Raw genomic sequence first — 26,438 nt, 5'->3', positions numbered from 1 at the left:
CACTTCGTTACTCTAAGAAAAAAATTTTTTTAAAGATTTTATTTGTTTATTTGACAGAGAGAGAGAGAGAACAAGTAGGCAAGCGGCAGGCAGAGGGAGAGGGAGAAGCAGGCTCTCCGCTGAGCAGGGGGCCGGACGTGGGGCTCGATCCCAGGACCCCAGGATCATGACCTGAGCTGAAGGCAGCTGCTTAACCGACTGAGCCACCCAGGCGCCCCACTCTAAAAAAAATTTATCATAATTTATCATTTTGTATAAGTGGAAGTCATGATTAATAATGACTTTAGCTGTTATAGGTATGAATTATTGAGCATTTGCTCTGTGCCCATAACCAACTTAGAGGCTGTGCTACTTTACCTCATTTAATCCTCATGTATTGTGTGAGATTATCCCCACTTCACAGGTATGGAAGCTGAAGGTTTCTGACATTTAGTTACTTGCTTGTGGCTGAAGAAAGTAGCAGAGCAGGGATTTGAAGACAAGTCATTCTGAATTGAAGTTTAAGCTCCTTACATGATGAAACACTCTTGATTTTTTACCATTTAAACTAAACTGGGCACAAAGTAAGGCATTTGGTTGACTGGCTGATGACTGATTAAGTGACTAAATCTATCATCGGAAGTCAATGGGGAGAATTAAAAAGCACAAACTTGGGAATCAGATATGCCTACCAGTTTGTGCGAACTTTGTGCAAATAACCTACCTTTCTGGATCTTAGCTGAATAGTAAGAAATGGATCTACAAATATTTGCAACCAACTTCAACCCCTCAAAAACTCCTCACAGTTAAAAAGGAACATGACTTCTTAGTAACACCAACCAATAAGCCACATAAAGTGCTGGATGTTGTTCATTCCTTCATTCCCTGTATAAGAACAAATAAGTCTGTATGGTGTACCAGGGTGTACGCCTAATTTCCAGGCTTACAGTGATGAACAAGACTCATTCCCTGACCTCAGGATACCTAGTGCTCTGAGACACCATAAATAAACTGATGAATACTATGTACTGTTCTCATTCTCCATCCCAAGAGAGAGCGTTGTTTTCTCATTTGCTCAGAACTCTGTGATGGTGGCTGATCATTTACACTACAGTCATTAGGCAGTCCATGTAATAGTTAATAAATTGAGTGCCCAACCCAGATAAGTCTTTAGTGGCAGAATTAGAATTTGAGATTAAATTTACTCATTTCTATAATATGTCTTGTGTGACTTTACACATCTCCATTTTGGTGGATTTTATAGCTGATTACTAACCCTAATTTTTCCCTCATTATTATTCTCCATTCATTCTCTCTCTCTTCTTAGATATCATATGAACTGCCAGAATATAATAACATTTTATATTTGATCCTCTTAACAACTCTGAAATTAGTCAAAATAACAAATATTATCATATTCCCTCAAAGAGAAAACAGATCGAAATACTTTAAATAACATGATAAATATATATGTTCTAATAGGACCTCTACAGTGTTGAGACATATAATCCCTGATTGTGTAAAACAGATACAAGAAATATTCAAAACCTTCAACCCAATCTTTCAATAAATCAAAGGAGAAATCACTTCCTTGATGCATTTTCCTAATTACCTCTATCTAGGCAAATTTATGCAGACAGTAGATTTGATCTAGTAGATTTATAAATTTACCTTATTCCCTGAATAATACAACGTGCAAGTCCAGTGCCTTCATATGTGAGTGGATCTCAAATCAGAAACTCAGGCTGTGAAAGAAAGTGAACACCTTATTGCAATGTTCTTCTTTAATGTTTGGCCAAAATGTTTAAAGTTGTCTGGAGGGAGGAAGAAACTGAAGAAAACAAAAGTGCTATTGGCCTTGGAATCAACTAATAAGAATTCTAGTTCTGGATCTGCTGCTCACGCTTCTTAGATATCACTTAACCTCTTTGAGCTTTGACATCTTCATTTATAAAATGAGAATAATAAGAATAATAAGAAGTTAGCCCCAATGCCATCTTCCCTGAAAACTTCTGCTGTGATAAGAAAATGAGAAAATCTCTAAAATGCCTTATACTTGTAAGGGGTGATTGTCATAATCACAGCCAACATCATTATTATTTGGGATTGTTTTCCCTAGACCTTGTTGCATGCTCTTAGTAAGATCAGTTTGGGGGAAGGTCATTATTGCTACTAGACAACCATTAACAAATCACATGAATGAATGAATGAATGGCCAAAGTGAGTCTGGTTCTTGGGCTGCTACCTCTAAAATGAAGCCAAATGGAGTCATGTGGGAACTTGAAAAGTTAAGTAGTGAGAACCAGGAAGGAGTTATATAATCATGGAATTCTCAGGGAACAAAAACCCTATGAGGGCTACAGAACACTTTCTCACCTAACTAGGGAAGAAGTGATTAAAGTGTCTATGGGGATCCAGCTCTGCTTGTTGAGGGAGGTCATCAGTAAATTCACATTATTTGTAGTAATTCTCTTCGATAATGTGGAAATCAAGCCATACCATGAACTCCAGGGCTGCAATTTGTGTAGATATTGAAGGATGGAGATAATGGGTTCTGTCATTAAACAAGAAAACAGACCTCTGGAATTTACTCACCTTAAATGTTTGTACCACTGAGAAGAAATATCATTTTATTCAACTGTTTATTGATCCCAAATGTGTTTCAGCCATAATGATGAGCCATGGGAATACAGACCCATGCAGAATAAACATCATTCTTGCATTCGTGGTGTTTAAGTCTAATGGAGAAGACAGACACTAGTGAGTGAACACTCTAAGAGATATATAACTACATATAGAATGAAATGCCACATATATGTAATTATGTGTAGAATAAGCATGTAATTATAAATACTATTTACTTCATGGGAAGGAACATGATGGAATCAAGGAGAGTTTTGATATCAATGCACTATTTTGGTCCTATTTCTGGGAGTTTACCATATCTATCTATCTATCTATATATGTGTGTGTGTATACATCTATAGAGAGATTATATATATATATATGTATAGAGAGAGACTCTATATATACAAATGTATACATATATACACAGAAATATATAAACATACACTTATAAATTAATATGTATATTGTTTATATATAACCTTATGTGTATATAAAGTTCATGAAATGTATATGTTACATGAACATTTTATGTATCTCTGACTTAAACTTTTAATAGATTTTATTTTTTTAGAGCAGTTTTAGGTTCACAACAATATGGAGAATAAGGTACAGAGATTTCCCATAAACCCCCTGCCTCACACATGCACAGCCTCCCCCATCATCAACGTCCCTCACCAGAGTAGTACATTTGTTACAAACAAACCTACATTGACACATCATCATCACCCAAAGTCCATAGTTTACATTAGGATTCACTCTTGGTGTTGTAAATTCAGTGGGTTTAGATAAATGTATAATGCTATGTATCCATCATTATAATATCATACAGTGTATTTTCATTGCCTTAAAATTCTTCTGTGCTCCATCTACTCATCCCTCCCTCCACCCAACTCCTGGAAAACACAGTAGTCTCCATAGTTTTGTCTTTTCCGGAAGATCACACAGCTGGAATCAGACAGTATGTAGCTTTTTCCAATTGGCTTCTTTCACTTAGTGAAATACATTCCTTGATGTATTTTCATGGCTTGCTAGATTTAAGGATGGAAACCAGGAAGGAAGTTCCACACTCATGGAACCCCCCAAGGGACAACACCCCAACGAGAGCAACAAAAACTTACCTTACACAACCAGCAATTAAATACCTTAAATTTACAAAAGGCAACATGTCAAATTTATTAAATAATAAACATTTTAAAAATAAAATGTTTATGGGGAATCCAGCTCTGCCTGTTAAGGGAGATTATGAATATATTCACATTACTTATACTAATTCCCTTTGATAATGCAAAAATCATTACCTCTAGGGCACCAATTGGACATAAATATGAGGGATAAGGACATGGACTCTGCCATTAAACAAGCCAAATGGATCCAAGGAATTATTGTTTCATCTAATTCACCTTAAATATTTGCAGCATTGTGTAACAGATTACTGAGTTAGTGAAAACAACACTGGAAGTGGAGCCAAATGATCTCGTTTTAAGACAGTTCCACTGCTTGCTATCTGAATAATTAAAAAACTTACAACCTCAAATTGCTTTGTTTTATTTATTTTTTAACGATACAATGATAACATTTCTTTTTCCAAATGAGGTAAAATGCCAGCAATTATAAACATTGTTAATGTTCTAGTTCTTCAGCTTGATTCATGAGTGTTATTTTATTATGCTTCATAAATTAATATACATTACATATATTCCTTTTCAGGTATTAACTATTTGATCATACAAAACACTTGTTTTCTAATTTAAAAAAAGCGACTACATGGCTTCTGCTATACCTTAAGTTATGCTAAGTAAGCTTCAACCATCCCTAAGCCTACCTTTTTTTTTTTTTTAAAGATTTTATTTATTTATTTGACAGAGAGAGACACAGCGAGAGAGGGAACACAAGCAGGGGGAGTGGGAGAGGGAGAAGCAGGCCTCCCGCCGAGCAGGGAGCCCGATGCGGGGCTCAATCCCAGGACCCTGAGATCATGACCTGAGCCGAAGGCAGCCGCTTAACGACTGAGCCACCCAGGCGCCCCCATTCCTAAGGCTACTTTAAGAAGATGCAATCCCAATCCCTTTCCACCAGTTTTTTCTCCTCCAGTCAGAGCACCAAAACAATCAACATCCTTATGAGGTGAGATTGGATAATGATTTAGCAAGAAATACAGATTATGGCTCCCTCTTTGTGCTGAGTCCAGAATTACCTTTTATTATTATTATTATTGTTTAGGTATAATTGACATCTAACATTATACTACTTTCAGGTGAACACCATAATGATTTAATATTTGTATACATTGCAAAATGATCACCACAAGAAGTCTAGTAAACATTCGTCCCCATACTTAGTTACAAAATTTTTTTTCTTGTGATGAAGACTTAGGATCTACTCTCTTAGTGACTTCTAAATATACAACAGAGTGTTATTAACTATAGTCACCATACTGTATGTTACATCCCCAGGACTTATGTGCTTTATAACTGGAAGTTTATACCTTCTGAATTATGTCATGTCAACTTTTTAGATACACATTTCTGGCCATGAGTGGATTACTTGGCACCACATGTCAAGCCACAAAAGTCCCAAATTCCAGATTTCATGCTTCAGATAGGAAAAAGAAGAATTCCTTCACCTCACTCAGCCTCACTTCCTATATCCTTTTAATGGAATTAGTAATACCCACCCTCGATGGTTTCCAGAGTGGCTTGGGGATGAAATAAGACAGAGGATGTGAAATGTTTAGTGAATCACTTAACCTGTATAAAAACTGACTCTTGTTATCAGAGAGTCCTATCCCAGGTTGTTCTGACTCATATCTCACATCAGTATCACTGTGATGGAAAAGGGCTCCAGCAGAGACCCAAAAGACCTTCTTAAAATAAAACAAGAAAACAGACAAACCTGGGCACCAGGTTTTCCCACTATAGTGAGCTTGAATAAAGCCAGATTGGGACGTAAGGGTCTAGTGACTGATGTCTTGAAGGGGATGACACTGTTGTGGAGCTTTCAGGGAACAAGTTCTCTTGTGAGTACATCTACAGCTCCATGCCTCATGGACTGAATATTTTAATTAAAATCTTGCCTATAGGGACCAAGATCGGAGAGAACTTGCGAAGGAAAGTCATGGGCGTGTGAGTGGCTATTTCTTCTCTAGTCTACATGTCTGTTCTCAAAAATAAAGAAAAAGAGGCTACCAACATTCTTGGCAGCAGATGATGTGGACATCAGAGCAGGAAAAGAAACACAGGCTGGAGGCATTCAACCAGTCGCAGAGACTACTGACAATGTTACTCCCATAAGTCAGGTGGGAGTTGTTTTTTTTTTTTTTTTTTTTTGATCTTTCCCATTGGCAGTAAATGTCCTTGTGTCTATTGTGCTCCTTGACTTCTGAACCACATCACCTGACTGGGACTAAAAGCTGGCAAGAGGCTGGTACTCCGCTTTATTCTTCTCAAACACTGATCCTTTTTTCCTCTTATGCATATGGTACAACTTCAAATGAAATTTTATTTCTTGGCCTTCTTACAGTTACATGTAGGCTGTGTGGTTTTCCAAGTGGTTCATTTCTAAGTAGTAAAGAGAGACCCAGCCTTCTTATACCTTGTGACTCCAAAGATTTCTGTGGATGAGAAGACAGAGTGTGGATAAAAATGCATAGGATATATATGCCATTAGCTGGGACCAATCCATACATCCTAGCATATTTGCAAGGGAATTTCTGTGCCTAGAAAGAAAAATTATATCACAAGCATGCACTTGTCTCAAGCATGTCTCTGCCACAATCCAAAAGTAAACATCAATTAGAACATTTTCAGTCTGATTGTAAGGGAGGCTGAAATATCACCCAAACAGGTGGTGAGAAGTACTCTAATCCAATCCCAATCAACTGCAAAGTCTTCTTCTCCTTCTCCTTCTTCTCCTTCTCCTCTTCTTCTGGTACTGTATTATAAACATCAAAGTTGCCAAGAGACTAAATCTAAATTGTTTTCATCTCACAAAGGAAATGATAATTATGTGATTTGATATAGGCTAACACTACAGTCATAATCATATTGCAATAAATAAATATATATCAAATCAGCATTTTGTACACCTTGAACTTACACAATGTTGTATGTCAAATTATCTCAATTTTTAAAACTATGAAAAAAGGAGATCTACAGCATATTGTATATTTAAAGCATACAGCTGCAATAAAACAAAATCATTTTCAAGAAAAGCATATATCTAAATATATTAGCATTAATGCCTTTACAGAAAAGATAATGGGGGAGGGGGGTTGGTTGAAATTAAGGAGGAAAGTGGTGAAATAATAAGATAGAGGGGCTTGCAAAGACCAATTAAGACAGATTGTGATGAACCAAAGGGGATGATTTACTCAAATTTATGAACCTACGTTCCCCACCCTCATATAAGAAGAGTCCTTTGTTGAACACTGCTTCAAACCCACAATCTCCTAGATTAGCTTCATCTCTGAATTGTCATTACACTGCCCAGTGTATAAAAGACAAGCAATCGATGGTGCTATTTACCATCACAAGTCGTGCAGTGCATACTTTTATACAACCATGTTTGACACTCAATACATGAGCACCCACACAATATAATTCTTTGAGTAAAAAGTACTTCTCTCTCAGAAAAACAGATGGAATGAATTGCAGAGTGTAGCTCAGATGACAGAAAAGGGAGAAGAAGCAACTTTTCCCCCTACAATGGAGCTAAGTTAGTCCAGCATAAATCAGAGAGTAGACCTGAAAGAAATGTCTTAAGACAAGATCCACTCAGGCTGACAGCCACGATATTCCCATGAAGTTTATCCATGATGTCCAGAAGAAGAAAAAGCCAACAGCAAATTCTGGTGGAGTTTCTTCACCTCTCAGGCATTTTCTAAATTGAGGGTTTATTTCTACTATAAAAATATGTCAGCAGAAGCCACCACAAATACATATCTTGGAAGACATCATAGATCAGGGCAGCGGGCAAGGGAAGGCTCCATAGCATTTCAACTGAGAACCAATATTGTCCAGTTGTCTGGAGGGGCATGTGACTGCACATATTAATTCCAGTACTTCCTGACCATCTCCTTTATTCAGGCTAGATGCTAGAGTTGGAGAGATGGATTGAACTGCTCCCCAATGCCAAGAAACATACACCTTCTTCTGGCAATGACCATTCAGAAGAAGTGAAGAATATGCTTTTCAAAGAACACAAGCTCTGACATTAGACAGCGAGTTTGGATGTTGGCCGTTTGGATGTTTAGCAAGTCACTGAGTATTTTTTATTTTATTTTATTTTATTTTATTTTATTTTATTTTATCACTTACAGCTGTCATTTAATTGATGAGGTGTTTTGTAATTGAGGGTGTTTGGGACCTAAGAAAACATGGCTCTTAAGATTCTTTCACATTTTCTTATTTCAGAATAATCCACCCTTTTGGATCTACCTAATTTCAAACCCTAAGTCTGCAAAGCTTTCCTTTCTAACCCTGGTAAAGCAATCTGGTAAAATCTATTTTAAAAACACTTTTGCTTGGCTACTTTATCCCCATTCGGTTCCTTTTCTTGTTTCTGATAGGAATGATTACCATTTTTCTTAAGTTCTTCAAACCATCCTTAAACCTTCATTGTCAAAAGATGAACTTTTGGTCTTGTTGGAATAAAATGGGCTCGCTCAAATTTTCTCCCACTATCTACCACACCAAACTATGCCTTTACCAAATTTTTTTTTTTAAGTTACTGGCATTTTTTTTAAATTTTATTTTATTATGTTAGTCACCATACAATACATCATTAGTTTTTGATGTGATGATCCATGATTCATTGTTTTCATATAACACCCAGTGCTCCATGCAGTACGTGCCCTCTTTAATACCCATCACCAGGCTAACCCATCCCCCTAAGCCCTCCCCTCTAAAATCCTCAGTTTGTTTCTTGGAGTCCATAGTCTCTCATGGTTCATCTCTCCCTCCAATTCCCCCTCTTCATTTTTCCCTTCCTTCTCCTAATGTCCTCCATGCTATTCCTTATGTTCCACAAATAAGTGAAACCATATGATAATTGACTTTCTCTGCTTGACTTATTTCACTTAGCATAATCTCCTCCAGTCCCATCCATGTTCATGTAAAAGTTGGGTATTCATCCTTTCTGATGGCTGAATAATAATTCCATTGCATATATGGACCACATCTTCTTTATCCATTCATCTGTTGAAGGGCATCTCGGCTCTTTCCACAGTTTGGCTATTGTGGACATTGCTGCTATGAACATTGGGGTGCATATGGCCCTTCTTTTCACTACATCTGCATCTTTGGGGTAAATACCCAGGAGTGCAATTGCTGGGTCGTAGGGTAGCTCTATTTTTAATTTTCTGAGGCACCTCCACACTGTTTTCCAAAGTGGCTGTACCAACTTGCATTCCCACCAACAGTGTAAGAGGGTTCCCCTTTCTCCACAACCTCTCCAACATTTGTTGTTTCTTGCCCTGTCCATTTTTGCCATTCTAACTGGTGTAAGGTGGTATCTCAATGTGGTTTTAATTTGGATTTCCCTGATGGCTAATGATCATGAACATTTTTTCATGTGTCTGTTAGCCATTTGTATGTCTTCTTTGGAGAAGTGTCTGTTCATGTCTTCTGCCCATTTTTTGACTTGATTATTTGTTTTTTGGGTGCTGAGTTTGAGAAGTTCTTTATAGATCTTGGATACCAGCCCTTTATCTGTAGTGTCATTTGCAAATATCTTCTCCCATTCTGTAGGTTGCCTCCTTGTTTTGTTGACTGTTTCCTTTGCTGTGCAGAAGCTTTTTATCTTGATAAAGTCCCAAAAGTTCATTCTTTCTTTTGTTTCACTAGCTTTTGGAGATGTATCTTGAAAGAAGTTGCTGTGGCCGATGTCAAAGAGGTTATTGCCTATGTTCTCCTCTAGGATTTTGATGGATTCCTGTCTCACATTGAGGTCTTTCATCCATTTTGAGTTTATCTTTGTGTGTGGTGTTAGAGAATGGTTGAGTTTCATTCTTCTGCATGTGGCTGTCCAATTTTCCCAGCACCATTTATTGAAGAGACTTGTCTTTTTTCCATTGCATATTTTTTCCTGCTTTGTCGAAGATTATTTGACCATAGAGTTGAGGGTCCATATCTGGGTTCTCTATTCTGTTCCATTGGTCTATATGTCTGTTTTTGTGCCAGTACCATGTTGTCTTGGTGATCACTGCTTTGTAATATAGTTTGGAATCGGGCAACGTGATGCCCCCAGCTTTGTTTTTCTTTTTCAACATTTCCTTGGTGATTCGGGGTCTTTTCTGATTCCATGCAAATTTTAGGATTGTTTGTTCCAGCATTTTGAACAATGTCATTGGAATTTACCAATTTTTGCTTTGATTAGTCCCATGTAAGAAAATGATCTTTCATCTACTCCCATCTCTTCTGTGACTTTGCCCCATTATTGACTCCCTCTTTCTTGAAGATCTTCCATTTCTCTGGACTGATTCCTTCTCTTCTGATTTTGACTATATTTCACTCTCTCTCATTATACAAAATTACACAAACTAAATTTAAAAGAAGAAAAAAATACTCTTGCCCTACATTTATTTGTTCGCAAGTTCCCTTTCCTTCTATTTATCATGAACCTCTTTAAAAAGATTAACCTTTAAATTTTATCTTACAAAGTCAAATAATAGGAATTATAGCATACATTTAATAAAGATTTTATGAAAATTGAATAAAACAAAAAAATGTAAAGCACCAAGAGTGATGCCTAGTGGGAGGCAATATTTGACAAATGTGAGATTCCTTCCCTGATCTTTTAAAGCTTCACTGAGGTGTAATTGAGATACGAATGTTGTACACATTTAATGTATACAACTTGATGAGTTTGGACATTACATGCACCCATGATAACATCACCACAACTAAAGTACTAAATATATTCATCACTTCCCAAAATGTCCTTGTGTTCTTTTGTGGGTTTTTTGTTTTGTTTTGTTTCATTTTAAGAATACTTAACGTGAGGGGCACCTGGGTGGCTCAGTCATTAAGCATCTGCCTTCGGTTCAGGTCATGATCCCAGGGTCTTGGGATCGAGTCCTAGCATCTGGCTCCTTGCTCAGCGGGGAGCCTGGTTCTCCCTCTGCCTGCTCTGTCTGCCGCTCCCCCTGCTTGTGCTCTCTCTCTCTCTGACAAATAAATAAATAAAATCTTTAAAAAAAAGAATACTTAACATGAGATCTTTCCTCTTAGATTTTATTTTTTTAGTCGGGGGAGGGGCAGAGGGAAAGGGAGAGAGAGAATCTCAAGTGGACTCCGCACTGAGCCCGACTCGGGGCTCTAGCTCACGACCTTGGGATTGTGACCTGAGCCGAAACCAAGAGTCAGATGCTTAACTGACTGAGCCACCCAAGAGCCCCTTCCTCTCTTGGATTTTAAAGTGCACAATACCATACAGCTAACTATAGGTATTATGTTGCATAACAGATCTCTAGAACTTACTCATCTTGCGTAAAAGAAACTTTGTACCCATTGAAAAGCAACTTTGTACCCACTGAAAACATGCCATTTCCCTTTGTCCCAATCACTGGCAATCACTATTCTATTCTTTGCCTCTAAACTCCTCAAAGAAAACTAAAGGGAAAACTTCTTGATAGTAGTCTTGGAAACAATTTCTTGGATTTGCCACCAAAAGCATAGTCAACAAAACAAAAAATAGACACATGGGACTACATTAAACTAAAAAGCTTCTGCACAGCAAAGGAAACAATGAAAAAAATTGAAAAGACATCCAAAGGAATGGGAGAAAATATTTGCAAAACATTTCTCAAAAGAAGTTAATGTCCGGGGCGCCTGGGTGGCTCAGTCGGTTAAGCGTCTGCCTTCGGCTCGGGTCATGATCCCAGGGTCCTGGGATGGAGCCCCACGTCGGGCTCCCTGCTCGGCGGGAAGCCTGCTTCTCCCTCTCCCACTCCCCCTGCTTGTGTTCCCTCTCTCGCTGTCTCTCTCTCTGTCAAATAAATAAATAAAATCTTTAAAAAAAAAGAAGTTAATGTCCAAAATATATAAAAATCTCCTACAACACAATAGCAAAAGAACCAAGTAACCAGATTAAAAAATGGGCAAACTACGTGAATCAACATTTCTCCAAAGAAAACATAAAAAATGGCCTCCAGCCTTATGCAACATCATTAGTCAGCAGGTAAATGCAGATCAAAACCACAATGAGCTATCACTTCACACGTTAGTACAACCGAAAAACAAAACAACAACAACAAACCCACAAAACCACAAAAGATAACAAGTATTGGTAAGGATGTGGAGAAACTGGAACCCTACTACACTGTGGGAATACAGAATGATGCAGCCACTATGGAAAACTGTATGGGTTTTTTTCAAAAAATTTAAAATTAAAACTACCATATGATCTAGCAATCCCGTTTCTGGGTATATATCTGGAGGAGTTGAAACTAGGATCTCAAAAAGACATCTGCACTCCCATGTTCATTGCTGCGTTGTCCACAAATAGTCAAGATATAGAAACAACCCAAATGTCCATCAACAGATGAATGGATATAAGAAAACGTGCTTTCTACATACAATGGGATATTATTGAGCCTTAAAAAAGAATGAGATTCCTGCCATATGTGACAACATGAATGAACTTGGAGGACACTATGCTAAGTGAAATAAGTCAGTCAAAGGACAAATACTGCATGATTCCACTTACACAGAGTATCAAAAATAGTAAAACTCAAAGAAACTGAGGAGACTGGTGGTTGCCAGGGGCTGAGGGGAGGGGGAAATGGGGAATTGCTGCCTAATGAGGTAAAGGTTCAGTTATACAAGATGAAGAAGTTCTAGAGATGTGCTGAACAACACAGGGCCTATAGGTAACAATACAGTAGTGTGCACTGAAAAAGTTAAGAAGGTAGGTCTCATGTTAGTGTTCTTACCACCACAGGAGAAAGAAAAGAAAAGAAAGAAAGAAAGAAAGAAAGAAAGAAAGAAAGAAAGAAAGAAAGAAAGAAAGAAAGAAAGAAAGAAAGAAGAAAGAAAAGAAAGAAAGAAAAAAGAAAGAAATAAAGAAAAAAGAAAGAAGGGAGGAAGGAAGGGAAGGAAGGAAAGAGAGAGAGACAGAAAGAAAGGAAGGAGGGAGGAAGGAAGGAAGGAAGGAAGGAAGGAAGGCAGGCACTCACTTCCAACTTAAAGTAGTCACAGGATGTTGATGTTTTAGTGGCTCCCCGCCCCCCTCTCTCCCTCCCTCCCTTGGTGCTTCTCTCTTGCTTCTGCCATGTCACTGGACAGAGGCGAGATCAAGGATGCTGAAGCCTGTGCAGAATGACTTCAGCATCAGATGCTAGAGACACAAGAATGTCTCTTAAATCAGAAAAGAGTAACTTAAGGTTATGTAAGTCTTGTTAAGAACAACTCTGGGTGTCCCCAAAACGTAGAGACACTCTCAAGGCATATCTGACCCAAGGAGAGAAGCCACACAAGTCCAGATAGGATTCATATAGATAAATACATGATTTGCAAACATGTAAATATGATTCACATAGGTAAGTGGTGATTAGGATAAAAATAATTTAGAAGACTCCCAAGTACATTATTTTGTTTTATTTAAATATTTCTTCTCAGAAAAAAAAAATGTGAGGCATCGCTTAAAATATGTTTTAAAAAATATGGCACTGCCTTTCAGTTCCTCCTCAGTGATGAATGATGGTTATCTCGGAGGTGAGTGTGGTTGATAAGATTAATCTGCTACAGATCACGCTTGTCCTCAGTTGCTTCTTCTGTGCAATATAGTTAATAATAGTATCCACCTAATAATAATATTGATAATAATACCTAATGTTTCCTGAGCTTTACTATGAGTTGGCACGAGGCTGCAAGAATTAGGTCATGTGACATCCACAAGCCTCATGAAAAGATACTGTTATGATCGCCACTGTATAGATGGGAATTCTAGGGCTAAGAGAGATTCTAGTAATTTCCCCAGGGTTGCATCACCAGCAATGGCAAAAATAATATTCGAAACTGGGAATCTGATCTCAGAAGCTACAGCCTAAACTACTAGGAGAAATTAGCTCCTGATTAAAGTAATAAACATAATATCAAGCGCTCAATATATCAAAGGGATTACTATATTTTGTGCAAGTACTGCTTTTGTGCATCCCCACGATACTTTATGCTACTCAACACCTGAGTATTTCTTTCTTGTGTCGGAATTCATTTCAGTCTTCGTGGATTTTTTTTCCCCCATCCCTGCTGATATAACAGCTCAAAATTCTCTTAGAGAACAAGATGTTGCTATTCCTAAGGAAACATAACATCTCTCTGGTATGTTCTTGCAAAGTTCAAGCCTCTGAATTGAGGCCTTTGATTCTCTGTTCATCCTCTGTGGTCATCAAATTGGAGGTTCATGGACTAAAAAAGAAGGTTAAGAACCACAGCTCAGTCTGTCAGGATTAAGCATGGCTGCGCCATTTATGAGGAGCTGGGGTTTGGAGGCTTTCTCTCTCCTCTGAGATTTCTATGGTCACTACCAGATGCTATCTAGATTTTCTTTCTGTCAAAGCTCTATGCAACAGTGGTATCATTCCATAAGTCCTAAAAAAAATTCTGTACTATCACAATTTTAAAAATTGGAAACAGTACTTAAAATACCTTCATCCTAGAGAGTCCAATGTTCATTAGCCTATTAAAGATGCCAAGAAGTATTGCAGTAAAGAAAGCTGTTTAACTTACTCCTATAGAAGTACATTTTCCTATGTAAATCTATTGACTCCTCAACTCCCCACAGCATTAGCGTTTGGGGGAAAAAATCCCTATTAGATAGAAATGTGTAACCCATGAAATTCCTACAAACTGTACCCTGAGAGTAAGGCATTTCAGGGTTATACTCTGAATATTTCATGCCAGCTTTCAGCCATACAGAATACGCCTACTTTCGTGATTTTGTCTCATTAGCTTGAGCATCCTGTGAGGACTCATTTTGTTCTGTTTACCTTTCAGATACCATTAAAACCTCTGGAATGTCTTCGTGATCAATACATATTTGGCAGGGCGCCTGGGTGGCTCAGTCATTAAGCATCTGCCTTCAGCTCAGGTCATGGTCCCAGGGTCCTGGGATCGAGCCCTGCATCAGGCTCCCTGCTCAGTGGGAGGCCTGCTTCTCCCTCTCCCCCTCCCCCTGCTTGTGTTCCCTCTCTCACTGTGTCTCTGTCAAATAAATAAATAAAATCTTCAAAAAAAAAATACATACTTGGCAAGTAAAGGAATAATTCAGAAACTTTTGTTTGTTTCACTGATGGGGAATAGAGTAACAAACCATCCCAATCTGCCCAGGACCGCCAAGTCCCTGGCACTTGGGACTCTTAGTGTGAAATCCAGAAAGTCCCAGGCTAACCGGGACAAACTAGTCATGCCAGGCGGTGGTGATTTTTTGTTTTGTTGATTTTTGTTTTTAGTTAACTTGTTCATGCACTCTCTTCATGTGTTGGAAATGGAGTAAAACACTGGCCATGAATTAATTTGTTTAATCCTCAAAACGATCCTAGGAAATAGGTATTATTTTGTCTTCATTTCACTGATGAGGAAACTAAGACAAAGTTTGCACGCCTAGCCCAAGAATATACAGCCTTAACCCCCATCTGGCTCTAGAGTCTGCACCCTTAACCACTTCTCTCTTCCACCTTCAGAAGTGAATTCTGCCGGTACAGCAAAGAGAATAAGGCCATGAAATTCATCTATGAAAATAAGCGCTTAGTAATTCATGTGGAAAATAACATGGTCAAGCATAATCCACTTATTGCTGGATGAGATAGAGGCAGGGAGAGAAAGAAACCTGGAAAGCCATAATCTTGACATTAATCCAGGAGGCGAGTGAATTTGAATATGAGCTTTTAATATCTTATAAACAGGCCAAGCAAGCAGAGAGCTATTTTTAGCTCTGAGTTATGAGATACAATCACATGGGCAGGTGGCCTACATTTTTGGTTTTATATTTGGTGAGGAGTTTTGTGATCTAAGTGACAATGGCATCCTACCGACCATGTTTGGAAAAGGCGACCGCAATCCTACAGACTCTGAGCCTGCTGAGCAGAACTAGTTGGTGTTGTGGAGGGGGAGCCAGGAAATCTGGGTTGAGCCTTGACACGACCACTCTCGCAACATGACTTAGGTAGAGCTACTTAAGGCTTTTGTACCTGTTTCCTTATCTGAGAAATAGGAGACAGTGCAAAGGTCCAGGTACAGTAGAAGACATGTAGAGCCCCCAAAATAGAGTGGATTAAATACTGGTTCTGCCACTTAGCACCTGCGTATCTGAGCCTCGGTTTTGCCATCTGTCAAATGGGAAATTTGATTCACTGCTCACACATCTGTTGTGAATCTTAAGGAGATAATGTACATTGAATTATAGAAACAAATCTGGCGTGATAAAGGTGCTCGATAAAATTATAATTCTCTTTCCTTGAAGGTCTAATCATCCATCCATTCAGTAAGAATCATCGAACACCTGCTACATGCCAGGTACTAAGCTAGGTACTAGGGACACAAAGGTGAAGATAACAGAGTGCCTGTCCTCCAGTGGCTTATCATTTAGTAGAATACGCTCCTCCAGCTGGATGACCTTTAGTAAGTCACCTCACATCTCCGAGGCTAGGTTTTATCAACCATAAAATTAGGATAATGAATTCAATGCTAACAGAGTAAGTGTGAGAAACAAAAGTTACAATGTCCAGCAGAGCTCCAAGCACACAGAGAACCCTCAGGGAAGACTTGGTGAAGGCAGGTGATGAATCCTAAGGCTTACATCTCCAGGAAATGTGGAAGTTGTGTGCACTCAACTCAGGGCTATTATTTTCTGCTTATTCAGAAAGCAAGTCTCCCTCACACCAGTCAGAAGGGCTGAAATTAACCACTGGGGAAATGGCAGATGTTGGCGAAGATGTGGAGAAAAGCGAACCCTTTTACACTATTGGTGGGAATGCAAGCTGGTGCAGCCACTCTGGAAAACAGTATGGAGGTTCCTCAAAAAGTCAAAAATAGAGCTACCATACGACCCAGCAATTGCACTACTGGGTATTTACCCCAAAGATACAAAGTAGTGATCTGTAGGGGCACCTGCACCCCAGTGTTTATAGCACCAATGTCCATAATAGCCAAACTATGGAAAGAGCCCAGATGTCCATCAACAGATGAATGGATAAAGAAGATGTGTTATATATATACAATGGAATACTACTCAACCATCAAAAAAATAAAATCTTGCCATTTGCAACGATGTGGATGGAACTGGAGGGTATTATGCTAAGCGAAATAGGTCAATCAGGCAAAGACAATTATCATATGATTTCAATCATAGGTGGAATTTAAAAAACAAAATAGAGGATCATAGGGGAAGAGAGGAAAAAATAAAACAAGACAAAATCAGAGAGGGAGACAAACCACAAGAGACTCTTAATCATAGGAAACAAACTAAGGGTTGCTAGAGGGGAAGGGGGGTCGGGGTATGGGGTAACTGGGTGATGGACATTAAGGAGGGCACGTGATGTAATGAATACTGGGTATTGTATAAGACTGATGAATCACTGACCTCTACCTCTGAAATCAATAATATATTATATGTTAATTAATTGAATTTAAATAAATAAATAAATAAAGTTTCACTGAAAAAAAAAGAAAACAAGTCTGAAGATTTAGGATTTTATCTCTGAAATTGTGAGCAACACAAATCACGATCCCAAAGAAGGTAAAACAATATTATTTGGCCATCAGAAGTTCACAGAATTAAGAGCGGGTGAGGAGACCTCTTAGATCATATTTTCTGGGATGCAGGCTCTGAGACTGAGAGTCGCATGCAGGTGGCTCACCAGGGGTTGCTCTCAGGAAAGGCATCTGTGAGGGAGAGATGCTGGGACCAGACACGAGGCCTTCAGCCTATCCTTTGGGGAACTCGAGCTGGGGTAGATCTCAGGAACCATCTCCAAGAGACAAGACAAGGGGCCAGGCCTTGGTATCCTTCACTGGTCAGTCTTGGCTGCAGGTTACCTTGGGAGAGGGGGGCTCCCTGAAGATAAATAGCAGGGTCCATGTGTCACTCAGGTATAAAGCAACCATTATCAGAAGAGAGAACCAATAATGTGTTCATAAGGACAGAGAGTGATCCTATCAGCATCCAGGAAGAAGCAAAAGTGGGAATTCGCAAGCACGGTATGGGAACTGGCCAGAGGCCAGGGCAGCTGCGGTGTGCGTGAGGGTCTGCTGTGGTGGATCACGGCTCAAGATCTGGCTCAGCCCCTTCTTGGACACGAGACCACTTCCCCTCCCCAAGCCTCAGCTTCCTCGTCTGAAACATGCGATGGTGAAACAAAAATAGCCCCGAGGTCCCTTTCATCTCTATACCAATAATTCTAGATCTTAATCAGCTTTGTTAGCAAGGAAACATGATTACAAAATGGATGACTTGGTAATTGCTTTGCTTTCTGCTGGTAAGATAAATCTTATGGCCATGCTTTCTCTGCAGTATTCATTTTCCTACTGACTTGCTAGTTAAAATGCTTAGATTTCCCTCCTATTACTGAGGGTTTTATTTCTTGTTCTTTTAACATTTTACATTTCTACTCTATGTCTCAATTTTTTGAGACTGGGATCTTTTCTCTTGTTCACTCTACAATCCCCAGTGGAGTGTTTCTCACGTGCTAGATATATCAGTTATGTTTTAATACAGACAGACTAACTCAGGCTAACATAAAGGGGGAAAAGGAGGTAATTAAAAGGATATCATGAGGTTCACAGAATCAGGGGGCAACTGGGTAACAGGCAGGAACTGGGGGCATTTTGGAGGCCTAAGGAACAGAAGTCAGCAGTAAAGAAACTATATCCTGTCTGAAATGGCCCAACCAGAATCCTACCATGGGGGCAAATGAAACCCACACCTTTGGGCTGTGCATGTATGTATCACTTGCTTCAGGTTCAAAGTTGGGAGAGTGAGAACTTTTTATTGGCTGAGCTTAGAACTCATACCTGCCCTCTGTGCACCTCTATGCATCTCTCTGTAGGAAATCTCTCCATAGGGGCAGAGAAGGAAAGGTTTCCCCTTACTTTGCTTCCCATAGGCTTGGGCGGCCATAGGGAATTCTCCCATCAACCCAGTGATTATGAGATCATTCTCCAAAAGGACAGTCAGAATATTTTTTTTTTTTTAAGATTTATTCATTTGACAGAGAGAGACACAGCGAGAGAGCGAACACAAGCAGGGGGAGTGGGAGAGGGAGAAGCAGGCTTCCCACGTAGCAGGGAGCCCAACGTGGGGCTCGATCCCAGGACCCTGGGATCATGACCTGAGCCGAAGGCAGCCGCTTAACGACTAAGCCACCCAGGCGCCCCCAGAATATTTTTAAGAAGGAAAATGGGGGCTTCTGGGTGGCTCAGTCAGTTAAGCATCGGACCAGCTCAGGTCATGATCTCAGGGCAGGGAGTCTGCTAACAGATTTTCTCTCCCTCTCTCCCTCTGCTTCTCCCCCTGCTCATGCTCTCTCTTTCTCTTTCTCAGTCTCTTACTCTCTCTAAAAATAAATAAATAAATCTTTTTAAAAACTGAAGGAAAATGGATTCTGGATATTTCAAAAATGACCAATGTCTGCTACAACAAGGGCTAAATTAACTTTTTAGGTGGATATGTGCTCACACATAAAACGTTGAACAATATGCCTGAAGCAAACAAATGCTTTGCTTTAACACAGGTGCGTCAACAAAACTGTTCTAAATGATCTACACTATTTGGGATCCCTCCTCTACTTCTGATATTTACATGATATCTAGATTTCCACAGCTGAGTTTGAATCTAGTTTAAATTGGAAAATCTTAACTTGAAAGAGAATGTTCTCCACAGTTGGGCACCAGCCTACAGCATTCCAAACTTATTTTCCATTACTTCTCTTCATGAATATTACATTCTAGACAAATAGAACACTTTGCTGAATACATCTGCATAGCTTCATTCTCATTTCACTGCATGTGTCTTATCCAGAACAAGTGTTTTCATCTTTAGTGCCCACCTGCACCGCCCCCCCCCCCCACCGGGATCTATTCTTTCTGCAATCTACCATAACAGTTTATCTGTATCTCTTATTGGTTTTTATAATTTGCTACATTGAATTAAACTTATTTATACGTAGGTGCTGTCTCCACTTTAGTTTACGCTATAAAATTCTTAAATATAGGAACTCTTTTGGATGTATCTTTTTTAACATTTGTATTATGAAATACATCTTATACAGAATAGTACATAACAGGATACATAATGGAAAAGTACATAAAGTTCTGTGATGAAATATAGGGATGAATATAGGAACTATGTTTCATTTTCCTTTTTTAACATTTTTACTGTGATTACATACATATATATGTGTCTTACATATATAAGTATATATACATATACTCAAAAAAGTGCATAAAACATCTAGGTTGAGTTTAATAATAGTTAGGAAGCAAATGTCAATATAGACACTATCCAAGTCAGGAATAAAGCAGAAGTTTCATTCCATAACTCTGTTTGGATCTGTTTATGATTTGCTTTATTTTTACATAGCAATAGAAAAATGGCTGAAAGAATTGGAAAAAAGAAAACCCACCAAAGTGTGTTTGACTTCATCAGTAATCAAGAAATACAATTAAAACAACAATAAAAAAACACTAACCTCTTTTCAGATCGGCATAATTTAAAACCCCAGTGATACCAAGTGTTGGCAGTGGGACCTCACAACCGTTGATGGGAATATAAATTGGTACAACTACTTTCAAAACTAGTGCCATATTATTTACCTGTGGTTCAGCAGTTCCACATTCAGATGCATGTACCCTAGAGAGAATTGAATGCATATGTGCACCGAGACTCATGATAAAAAGTTCACATCAGCAGCGTTCATCATTTCCCCAAACTGGAGATAAGTAAAATCAGCGTGAACAAATACTGAATGATTCAGTTTTGTGTTTTTCTATTGGGCTGTCTGTATTTATCCCACTGATTTGTAAGAAGCTTTAATATATATATAATATTAAAATATGTTTAATATTTTATATATATATACACACACATACACACACATGTGTAGACACTAAATTTTTGCTGTTTAAATATACTATAAAATTAGCCCCCTTCTCCCCACCCCACCTCCCACCACACACCCACACCCACACACACACACACACACACACACACATTATGAAATAATCACAGACCAACAACAGAGAAATCTCATGTCATGAATAGGAGGTGAGGTTCTTGGACTTGGATCTGAGTAGTTGAGTGGTAGGATCCTACAGAAGTCTTGCAATGAAAGGGATTTGTCTTTAGGGATACAATTGCTCTCATAGACCCAGGCCCTTCATCCAGCTGGATGGCAACAAGTCCTAACTCCCTGCAGAAGTAAAGGACTGAGGAGTTGGTGGTCCGTCAACTTGATATCTGAGTGGTTTATTTTCCTACAAGCCTCTGCCAACAGAAGCTCCTGCCGTGTGCAGTCCCATCTTCATTCCTGGGTTCAGGCCGGTCCCTGTTGGTCAGAAACTCCCCAGTCAGCTCTGCTAATAATTTCATTGTCAGTAGCAATAGTATCATTAGAGAGGTAGCAACTTCAAAAATGCTTTCCTGTCCATTATCTCCTTTGACCCTACAACATCCTTGAGGAACGTTTGGTCTGCTACTATCTCCGCTTTGATGAGGAGGAAGTTGGCTCAGAGGCAAGTGACTTCTGCTAGTCTCCCAGTTAGTAAGTGGTAGGGTTTTGACTAGAAGCTAAGCCTCCCCTGTTGAAGTCTGGGCTCTTTCTACATTATCCCTTCAGAGCTTGGCTCAAGTTCCACTTCCTCCAAGGAGCTTTCCCTGCCCACAGGATTCTGTCTCATCTCTGAAGAGTTCTAATTATTATTTTCCATACTGCTCACTTGACCATGACCACAAATGCCTCAAATTGCCAGATGTCTGGAAGCATGTGCCTTGTTTTACTGCACTGTTTGCAAGCTGCTTCTGAAGCAAGAACGGCGTTGACTATGGCCTGGTTCCTTCACAGATCTCACGCCATGCCTTTCTTGCAGCTTGCACTCAGTGCCCTGTAAACATTGGCTGAGGCTTGCTCTCTCTGTGGGCTGCAGACTCAACTCCCACTCTCAAGGCTGAAAACAAATGTGCTCTGATCCATTAAGTTCCGTAGCGGCCAGGAAGAATTCCTGCTGACAAAGTTATTGAATACTGAGTCATTAATCTCCAAGTTGCATTGCATTGGTCACCATATATGCAGGAATTATATCTTATAGTCTTATATTTGTTTGTATTCTCCACAGCGCCTTTCCACAGTGCAGGGACCTATCAGGAAAGACTGTCTGTAAATGATTTATACATGAAATAAGTCCTCTGTTGAAACTTACTGGAATATAAGGCTACTTATTCTTTCTCAGAGAATTGGGCTGGGAAGGCAAGACTACTGTTCAAATCTTGGATCCTCTTGTTAATAGTAGGCAGGTAAGCCAACTTCTCAAAACTGCAGTTTCCTCAATTGCAAAACTGAAGCACAAAAATCTTTCTCGTGGTGAAAAATGAAAGTAAAAATGTAAAAATGTCTTTTGACACTTCAAGAACTTTATACAATGTAAAGGATGAATAAGAGTCTAATAAGACTTGGTTCTCTGTGAGTTGAAGCAAGTTAAACTGTGGGAATCAGGGTTGTCAACTGTAAAATGAGAGGGTTGGTCAAGATTATTTTTAAAGGCTCTTTGAAGAGTTATGACTCTGTAATGTTAGCTTCAATTGTCAAAGACTCTCAATATTTTCATTTTCCTTTCCCCATACATAAAGTTAAGCAAATCATCTAATGCACAAAGGGAGTCTCGTATTTAGAATAATTCAATCATGAATCCTTTTTTCAAAGGGGTAATCTATCCCGATATAAATAATTGTCCTTATTGATGTGTTTTCACTCTCTTTTTGGCCATTTCAGGAAGGAAATCTTCCTGTGCCTTTACTCTCCTGAGCCATGAGCCTTACTCACTGCCTCCCATTCATCAGGCCATCCCTGCAGAGAGAGGGTGGGAGTTGTTAATAACCAAATGGGCGTTTAGTCTCCATTTGACAGATTTCCCATGTGGAAGTGAAAAGCTCCCCACAGGAATGTGGATTCTGAAAATTAATGTCTTGCTGGCAACAAGCTGTCTCCTTCTGAGTAGCTTCTGTAAATGAATACTCATGTAATATCAGCTTGAAATGTGTCTGATGTAGAAGCGGGAGCTTGGAAGAAAGGAAGTTAAACAATGGCTAGAAATAAAAACTTGGACTTGGATGGGGTGGAGAGAGGGAGGGAGCTCAGAAGCCAAAAGTGGGGAGCAAGAGGACAGCCAAGTGAGAACTAGCATAGGAGTCTCCACTGTCTCGAATATGCATTCATTATGCCGGGCACATTCAAATACTTTATTTTGTCATCTTCACAGTTCAACCTTGATGTTGAGGTCAGATAGATTAAATGGCTTTCTTGACACCTGATAAGAAGAGTAAGGATTTTCATCATCTCTTGACACCAGAACTAGTACTCTCTTATACCCATTGGCAGTCACCTGTCACACTAATTGGGGAGGACTTCAGTAGGAAAGGGAAATATATAAGCATCAGGCCTTTAACTCTTAGAAGAGCCATACATGTTTCTGCCACACTGGGGTGTTGAGGCACAAAGGAACACACCCAGAAATATGCCTTACTAGGTACAGTAATAGCTATGATATGCAAACTATAAAATCTGATTTTTCATAGGGACTGAACAGCTTAGGAGGGAAAGGGGTTGAGAAGAAAAGAAAGGGGAAGAAGAAGAGGAGAAGGGAAAAGGGGAAGTAGAAAAGGAGGAACAGAAAGAAGAGGAAAAGAAAGAAGTGGATTGTATGGATCAAGTAGGAAAAGGAACTGAGCTCAGACCAAAATGTCCTCCCTGCTTCCAAGTCTGGGTGCCCGTGAGCTCTGTGACTTCTGGAAGTCACTGAGAAGGCTCCCATGTGAAGTGGATGCTGGCCTTTAATGACTATTCTTCTATGTGTGTTGCTCCAGAGGCCACCCTGCTAAGGGGGGGGTGGCAGGAGGACAGATGAGGCAGGTCCAGGTAGTCAAGGCCTTGGATCCAGGAGAAGCTCCTGGTCGCGCTGGGTGGCAGTGGCCATGTGCTAGAGGAAGCTTCTCCTATAGGTCAGCCTCTGTTCCAAAACTCCCTCTTCACTCTTCTCTCCACAAGCCCCATGATCCACTCTCCTCAAACAGAGCCTGCCCTGTGCCTAATGAGTTTGATAATCTCAAAACTAATTTGACTTTCTGAGCCCCCTGATTTAGCCCACCAAGATTTCTGGTTTTCTCATTTAAAATAAAAATTCTTGTTTTGTGGTCTTTGAGATCTTGATATCATGGAATATGTAGTGACTTAGACTAATTGCGGCTACAAACACCATCAAGACACTGATACGTGAGAAGTAAAGTTAATCACCACCACCCCACCCCTGGGCCCCCGCCACACACACACACACACACACACACACACACACACACACTCGCAGATACCATCCAGCACACAAAACAAGACCTGAAGGTAGACTTGGACTTGGGCTGTGCATCATTGTGCTGTTCCTATTTAGGAAGTGCATTTCTACAAGCTTTTTTATTCTTGCAGCATCTAATTACAGAACATCACAATGCAACAGGGATCCAGAGGGGAACTGAATTATTGAAAAAACAGAAGCCAAGAGGGCACAGAAAGCTATTATGTGTGCCCATAATAGATTCACCAAACTTAAGGGTGCTGAGAAATGCAAGTATTTAATTCAGAAGACAAATCTCCTCTTACATAGCCCCTGGAAAAGAAATGTTTTTTCCTCCAAACCTTCTGCAAGCTTTGGTAATTATGTTAGACAAAGGCCAAAAGCATGGAACAGAGTGCAAGCTCTATAAAGAAAGATATGTTGATTTGGGTTAAAGTTTAAACAATTCATCTACTGAAACTGTTACATACAAAGGTGGCTTATTGTTTTCTACCAAAGTTGTCCCAACACATTAACAGAAGGAGCCGGAAAATACAAAGGTGCTCAACCAATGGGTGAGCAGGGATGTGGGTTGGGGGTTTTGAAGGACTGAAGGCTGGGTCATCTGACTCTGGGTCCAGTGCCCTGTCCTTTGAGTTAAAACCTTCTAGAGAAATTATTAAAAATATTAAAACATCTTTTGTCTGCATAAGAAACTTTAACTTTCAAACACATGGACCAAAGATGGAAAGCATAATGCTGTGCATTTCAACTGATAAGTATTATACAATGAAGATGTGATCCTTACACAAATTTTAATGGTGAGTGGAAATTTCTTCCGATTAAAATTAGGGAAAGGAAATTCAGTGGATTCAGTTTATGCTTTGATCTTCTGCTTTGAATCATATCAAGAAACTAGTGCAAGCAGGGTTTAAATGTCCAATGTCGTTATTCACTAAATATAAGATTATCTCCCTGAGTGAGACATTTCCAAGTGCTGCTTTCATGATTTCTCTAAGTAGCAGAAGTAAGCACTGTTCTTGGAGAAGAAAGGTCTGAAATCTGCCAAATCTCAGAAGTCGCGATGGCATCGAGGTCTGGGGGAAAGTTTATCCCTCCATTACCTGCCTACTTCCTATTCACACAGACTTGGGATAAAGTTTGTTGAGTACTTGCCAGAGAGCATTTTTTACTTCTTTGTTCCTAAGGCTGTAGATCAAGGGATTCAGCATGGGAATCACCACCGAGTAAAACACAGAAGCGATTTTGTCCGTGTCCATGGACTGGCTGGAGCTGAGCTGTAGGCACATGAAGATGATAGTTCCATAGAAGATGGTTACGACAGTGAGGTGGGAGGCACAGGTGGAGAAGGCTTTCTTCCGTCCTTCAGCAGAATGCATCCTTTGAATGGCGATGTATATGAAGAGGTAAGAGATGAGGATGACCAGGAGGGTGAAAAGGACATTGAAGCCCATAACACAGAAGACAGCCAAGTTGCTGATGTGTGTGTTGGAACACGAGAGAGCCAAGAGTGGAGGAATGTCGCAGAAAAAATGATTAATCTCATGAGAAGCACAGAATGAGAGTCTAAACGTGTTTGCTGTGTGAATGGAAGCATTGAGGAAGCCACAGACGTAGGAGCCAACAGTCAGGAGGGCGCACGCATCTGCTGTCATGGTGGTGGTGTAATGAAGAGGCCGGCTTACGGCTGCATGGTGGTCATAGGCCATGCAGGCCAGAAGGTAGCACTCAACAGTGGCAAAACCCACAAAGAAGAAGAACTGGGCAGCACAGTCATTGCAGGAGATGACTTTGCTCCCTGACTGCAGGGTGGCCACCGTCTTAGGCGCTACTGCTGAATAGTAACCCAGGTCTACGAAGGAGAGGTTACCGAGGAAGAAATACATTGAGTGTGGAGGTGGGGGTCTGAGTGCATGATCACCATCATCCCCGCATTCCCAACCAGAGTAATGAGGTAGATGAACAAAAATACCAGGAGGAGGGGGACCTGAAGATTAGGGTCATCTGTTAATCCCAAAAGGATGAACTCTGTGGCTTCTGTGCTATTGTCCATTGAGGTCAACTTGAATTTCGTCTGGTGATTAAAGAAGAGTCAATGAAAATGAGAAGAAAGTGTAGGAGGGATAATGGGATGGTATGAAAATAGTAAGCCAGTATGTGTTGACAATGTATAAGGCACATGCAAGACCTTTACATTATATTATAGCGTTGAATCTTACGAGGTAGGTGCTACTATACCCATTTTACAGATGAGAAAGTTAAGGCTTGAAGAGCTTAATATTG

General features: G+C 39.7%; 1 protein-coding gene across 1 annotated transcript; it reads right to left on the bottom strand.

The window, feature by feature from the left end:
* Positions 1 to 6,409: 6,409 nt before the first annotated feature.
* OR5B21 (olfactory receptor family 5 subfamily B member 21) lies at positions 6,410 to 26,211 on the bottom strand. Its single transcript, XM_036076602.2, is given in 4 exon segments — positions 6,410 to 6,537; positions 20,291 to 20,414; positions 25,259 to 26,043; positions 26,046 to 26,211. Coding segments are annotated over 4 exon segments (1,200 nt in total). The 5' UTR covers positions 26,209 to 26,211.
* Between the last annotated feature and the right edge of the window lie 227 nt (positions 26,212 to 26,438).

Source organism: Halichoerus grypus, chromosome 11, assembly GCF_964656455.1.
Source record: "Halichoerus grypus chromosome 11, mHalGry1.hap1.1, whole genome shotgun sequence".
Lineage (NCBI taxonomy): Eukaryota > Metazoa > Chordata > Mammalia > Carnivora > Phocidae > Halichoerus > Halichoerus grypus.
Note: the sequence above shows the minus strand (reverse complement) of the source record. Positions and strands in the feature narration are given on the sequence as shown.